The 6114-nt window shown below is 40.9% G+C and overlaps 1 protein-coding gene across 2 annotated transcripts; it reads left to right on the top strand.

Annotated features, from left to right (window-relative positions):
* The first annotated feature begins 1184 nt into the window (after positions 1-1184).
* Positions 1185-5846, top strand: LOC120649829 (serine hydroxymethyltransferase, mitochondrial-like). Of its 2 annotated transcripts, none has more exons than XM_039926729.1 (16): positions 1185-1397; positions 1548-1586; positions 1685-1771; positions 1898-2019; positions 2156-2232; positions 2580-2704; positions 3008-3100; positions 3326-3418; positions 3503-3700; positions 3818-3922; positions 4010-4075; positions 4354-4431; positions 4692-4803; positions 4891-5001; positions 5119-5285; positions 5482-5846. In XM_039926729.1, the coding sequence occupies exons 1-15, from the start codon at positions 1311-1313 to the stop codon at positions 5268-5270; spliced, it is 1545 nt and encodes a 514-aa protein (XP_039782663.1). In that variant the 5' UTR covers positions 1185-1310; the 3' UTR covers positions 5271-5285; positions 5482-5846. The 2 variants fall into 2 exon arrangements, with proteins under 2 accessions (XP_039782663.1, XP_039782662.1); XM_039926728.1 differs by having other exon boundaries at positions 5479-5846.
* The last annotated feature ends 268 nt before the right edge of the window (positions 5847-6114 follow it).

Here is a 6114-nt window from a genome sequence, read left to right as displayed (position 1 = left end):
AAAATGATTCTCCCACTTCTTTGGCTATAGCTTTCTACCTATATTTTTTATTCTGATACAGACGCAATTAGTGTTGCAAGGAAGGACATATTCATGATTGTGCCCAGTCCTTTGGGCTAAAAAAACATGAAGACAAAAAAGGGGGGGGTGATCTTCTGATTATCTTTATTCATTAATTTCTGTTCCTTTTATTGTTTGAGACAGATAATCATTGCTTTATCTGCATTAGTCCGAATTCGTGGGCAGTATCTCTGCTGTTGCTCACCTGTGATCGTGGAACAGATAGGGCTCGGGTGGCCTGGATGCGCCTAGGTAGTGTAGCAACAATCCTGGCGCAGTCCTCTCGGTAGACATTCATATAAAATCTTCTCGTCTCTCGTCATGTTTATAATTTTCTGCGGTTAAAATTTTCGTGCATTTAATACGGATGAATGGTAAATTAATCTTTTGGAAAGAAATAAAGATCAATGAATTGGCAATGGCTGTCTCTTATGTTGAGAAAAGAATATAGTACTGTCGCTTCTTCTAGTGTCGCTTTCCGAATGTTTGGTAGTGGACGATCAAGAAAGTGTTGTAAGCTCAGTGGTCCACTTTGCAATTTCTTGCCCTGCCTTTCTGATTAGCTCTACTCCCCAAATCAATTTTTTATTTTGAAATATACTTCCCAAATCATATCTGTCTTTAGGGTTCGATGCGATGTGAAGAATCTTTCCTGCCATGGTTGGTGGCCATCGTGAAGGTTTAAAATACTCGACGCTAAAAACAACCCAGGACATCCTTTTTATTTTAATGTCTCCCTTCTGGGACCAACATACCCCCCTTGCTGTAGAAATAAGTTTTTCCCCTGTTGATACTTATACTGACAGCTCGTTTTACAAAAATGTCAGTAGAGAAGAAAGAAAAATCATTTGGAGTGTGCGTCGTTATGTGTATGTTGCTAATGACAAATGCCGCAAAAAAATGAACAGGAAGATTTCATTTCCGCAAAAAATATATAAATGGAGAATCTCGGATAATGAGCGATAAATGATTTGAAGACAAACAGAACAGACTCCTTTCAAGAAAAAAGACAAACAGAACAGAAAATGCATTATACTATACGAAATCGGAAGGGAAATGCACCTTTCATGGTTGGTGACGCTGATGCGTTTGGTGTGGACTGACTACTGAGTGGTGGGTTCTGATGACTGCGCCATGGCCATCCAACCACACCCACGAGCGCAACCTCCCAAAGGCGCCACCAATTCCACAACCTCCCATACTCGTGAGTCGAGGCTCCAACCCCTGCCCAGGAGGAGGACGCGCCCACCATGGCCATGGCGACGGCGCTCCGCAAGCTCTCCGCCAACGCGCTCCGCCGCCAGCCTCTCCCTCGCATCACGCCGCTCTACTACATGGTACGCCGCCGCCCGCTTCTTGGTTTATTTTCATGGCACGGCGGGACTCTGTTCTTATCCTTTACCTACCCCCCTCGAAAGAAGGAAAGATTCATGGGTAGGTGCTGATTCGTTTTTTTCTGATTTGGTTTGGCCTTTTTGGGTGCGCAGGCGTCCCTGCCGGCGACGGAGGAGAGATCCGGTATTACCGTACGTTCTGATTACTCTGTTCTGAATCGTTGGTGTGTCCATTGCTCCGTGTCTGTCGCTCGCTTTTGTTCATCTCGTGTTCTTGGCGTCGGGAACAGTGGCCAAAGCAGTTGAACGCGCCGCTTCAAGAGGTCGACCCCGAGATTGCTGACATCATCGAGCTCGAGAAGGCCCGCCAATGGAAGGTCGCTGCTTCTTCAGTCATCTTTTCATAGACGTACTTCTTCAGTCATCTGCAGTCATTGCAATGTTGGATCATTCTATATTCTTTGTTTTTTCAAGGCTTATTGAGTTGTGCTTATGTGGTGCAGGGGCTGGAACTCATCCCGTCGGAGAATTTCACGTCGGTGTCAGTGATGCAGGCTGTGGGTTCCGTCATGACCAACAAGTACAGCGAGGGGTACCCCGGCGCAAGATACTACGGTGGGAATGAGTAAGGCCCTTCTCTATCAGGTGTCATTGTCGGGATTATTTCAATGGAAACATGCATGTTTGCAAGAGAAATTGAATTACTGTCTGCGAATCCTTGGATAATCTGTATTGGTTGTTCTGGTTTTTCTTGGTTGCAGATACATTGATATGGCCGAATCCTTGTGTCAGAAACGTGCTTTGGAGGCTTTCCGCTTGGACCCAGCGAAGTGGGGAGGTAAAATCTTGTGCAATCTTACAAAATCATTGCACAAAAGAGGCCAATATATATTATGCTGCCTCATCATACTTACCGCTTTTGTCAAATAGTTTTATGCCAAAATTCTCTGAGTTCAAGCCTTTATTGCACTGAAGCATGTAATTATTTTCTCTTTTCTAGTTTTAGTGGTGCAAGATAGGGAAGATGGTGGAAACAATCTGTTTTACCATTAACTATATTAAGGGAATGTGTAATGGTTTGATACAATTTGGAAATGCAACGAAGCCTTGCAAGGTCAAGGTGTTCCGAGTGCATGGGACTTATATGTTGGCATTGCTCATAATAGCCAATTTTTACCTCTGCAGTGAATGTGCAACCTCTATCGGGTTCACCTGCCAACTTCCAGGTGTACACCGCGCTATTGAAGCCACATGAAAGGATCATGGCTTTGGATCTTCCACATGGTGGACATCTTTCTCATGGTTACCAGGTACATGGGTCTGATTTTACTTTTATCTCCTTAATGTTTTTTTTTCAGAGGAAGCATACAAGCATGAATGTGTCCTCTGTTGCTTGTTTTCCTTGCTAGCCCTGCAGAAGTTTAATATTTATGGTTGTTTTATTATTGCATTGTCACTTGCTTTGCAAGCTACATGCTACCTGCAAACATGATTATGTAATGTGCACATACTCATATATTTACTGACGAGTAATAGTTTCCCTTAGTTCTTAGAAATGTTCATGTATGCTACTGAAACTCCTGTTGCTCAAAGGTTCTACTTAATGTTTGCAGACTGACACTAAGAAGATTTCGGCAACTTCGATATTCTTTGAGACGATGCCCTACAGATTGGATGAAAGCACTGGATTAATTGATTACGATCAGGTACTTTTCCTCCTTATTTCATATAAGTTTACGTCATCAGCTTATTCAGATACCTTAGTTACTTTTACAGATGGCAGTAGTGTGCCCCCCCTTTTTTTTTGCAAGAAAAAAACTCTTATCTAGGATATACTTATTGTGTGGCATGTCCCTTTCAATGGTAAAATTATTTTGACGAATCACTCTGACACCTTATTTGCTCCTATGCTTCATTGCTACCTTGTACAGTTGGAGAAAAGCGCTGTTCTTTTCAGGCCAAAGTTGATCATAGCTGGTGCAAGTGCATATGCTCGCCTATATGATTATGACCGTATGCGGAAGGCAAGTTTCTGCTTTAACAATGAAATTTGAACCATTTTCTCTTATAATCAGACAAATAATTTCATCATGTTATGCAATTGACAGATATGCAACAAGCAGAAAGCAATACTTCTAGCAGACATGGCGCATATCAGTGGGCTGGTCGCAGCTGGCGTCATTCCATCTCCTTTTGATTATGCAGATGTAGTGACTACCACTACTCACAAGTCACTTCGTGGGCCACGTGGAGCCATGATCTTTTACAGGAAGGGAGTTAAAGAAATAAATAAGCAAGGAAAAGAGGTATACCTGGAGGAAAACAGTAAAATATAGTAGCGTAGGATGTTGAATCTGTTCCTTCTACTTACTTCATGCTATAATACATAAGAAAATAAAAAGACTAAGGTATATATTTTACAGGTTATGTATGATTTTGAGGACAAGATCAACGCTGCCGTCTTTCCAGGTCTGCAAGGTGGTCCTCATAACCACACCATTACTGGCTTAGCTGTTGCGCTTAAGCAGGTATGTGCCACCTATGCTGTTTCATACTATCTTTTATTCATATTGCTTTCCTTTGTCTAAGGCTCTCAGCTGTTGCTTATATTTCAGGCAACTACTCCAGAGTACCGAGCTTATCAAGAGCAAGTTATCAGCAACAGTGCTAAGTTTGCACAGGTATGCTCACTTAATATGATGATTAACTGGTTTACTGTTTATATTAGCAGCTGCTTTTAGGAAATCCTTGTAGTTTATCTATACAGTATGTTTTATTTTGTCCCTGGTCTCAAAGCACTTTGCCGGATTAGCTACATTAGATCACATAGTTTTCAATGATGTTATCTTTCATTTTTCATCACCCCAGATGTTATAAAACAAAAATATCTAGTTCTAAAGCATTGTTACTTGTGTTCTACAGTTTAAAATCACTTATTGATGGAAATATTTTTATCCAGAGCTTGGTAGCAAAAGGATACGAGCTTGTCTCTGGTGGAACTGATAACCATTTGGTCCTTGTTAACCTCAAGAATAAGGTAAGAGAAAAAAATGTGTTTCAAATTGAATGTTTTGTTAGTTTGGAATTGGGAGTATCAATTCTCATTATAATGATCACCTTTGGGTTGTTTGTCTGGTGTCATTATTAGTGAAAGTATTGGTTACTGTCCATTCGACCTGATGCCTAGCTGTTCCTTTATACGTACATGTTAGCTAAATGTGCTAATTTTGAAAAAAAAAATGCTTTTCCAATTCTGATGCTATGTCTGAACTGATGGTCTTCCAATTTTACTTATAGGGGATAGATGGTTCAAGGGTGGAGAAGGTTTTAGAAACTGTGCATATTGCAGCAAACAAGAACACTGTTCCTGGTGATGTTTCAGCTATGGTACCAGGAGGCATCAGGATGGGTAAATATGTGGCTGTAGAATATTTGCTTTTGATTTATTTCAAAATAAAGTTTGGAAAATTCTTAATATCTGCTCTTCATCATGCAGGAACCCCAGCTCTTACATCCAGAGGATTTGTGGAGGAAGATTTCGCTAAGGTTGCTGACTTCTTTGATGCAGCAGTGAACTTGGCTGTGAAGATTAAGGCTGCAACGACAGGTCACTCGAAGTCCTAGTTTTTTTTTTCTTAAATAAAGTATTTGCATTTATTGAGGTGTCTGCATCACTAGTGGGGTAATCTGATATATGTTTTTGTTTTTAACTCTTGCAAAATAGGTGGAACGAAGCTGAAGGACTTTGTTGCCACCTTGCAATCTGATAGCAAAATCCAAGCTGAGATTGCAAAGCTTCGCATTGATGTGGAGGAATTTGCAAAACAGTTTCCAACAATTGGATTTGAGAAAGAGACCATGAAATACAAGAACTAAGATCTGAATGATAAGGTATGCTCCATCTTGATCTAGTCGAGTTTTATTTTTTAATGTGCAGTAATTCAGTTATAGTTGGGACTTGGGAGCACTGGTGCAGTAACTCAATTGTTTAAAATCCGAATCTTGAGCCCTTTCCTCTTGATCGACTTTGCAGAAGAATAGTGACTGCGATCCCTGAACAAACTATCTTTTGTTTTCTTTTCAGCAGCAAGCAAAGATGCCATGACAATTGTTGGGAGTTCAGATGGGCATGATCATGTAAACATAAACCCATGGCGAAAGTGGAATGGCATCTTATGTTAAGAGAGATATTGGCAATTTACAGCATATGCAACTTCTGTCAATAGCCCATATTGTAAACACCTACTGCAAGATCTTATAATGAATAATAGCCCATACTAAGCACCACTCTTCTTGGACAGTTGCATTCCCAGTATGCTCTCTGAATAATGTGTGCTTGCAGTGTTGTTGGTTGTCTTGTATGTAAGCCCTAAGCCATACAAGTATTTTGAAGGCCGGCCAGTATGCTTGTGGATCTGATATTGGCAGACTATGCTAAGCTTATTGAGATCACTTCCCCCAACCTGATGCTAGTATCCTGCTCGTCTTATCCTTTCTCTTAGACATCTGTCACAAGGGCGGTATGTAAAACTCATCTTTTTATTGGCCAAAAATTGGGAGCAGGTTTGTAAACAAACCAATCCAGCTCTCCAGAGCCCAGCTCAGATCACATCAGACATGGATTCCTTGGGGCTGTTCGTATAGAGGGTTGGATCATTTTCATTTTTTGCAGTTAATTTTCCGTCTTTGCAGTGGATGGTTCAATTTAGATCGAGATATA

Source organism: Panicum virgatum, chromosome 9K (assembly GCF_016808335.1).
Source record: "Panicum virgatum strain AP13 chromosome 9K, P.virgatum_v5, whole genome shotgun sequence".
NCBI classification, from domain to species: Eukaryota; Viridiplantae; Streptophyta; class Magnoliopsida; order Poales; family Poaceae; genus Panicum; species Panicum virgatum.
The sequence above is the reverse complement of the archived record's forward strand: the minus strand, read 5'-3'. Positions and strand labels throughout refer to the sequence as shown.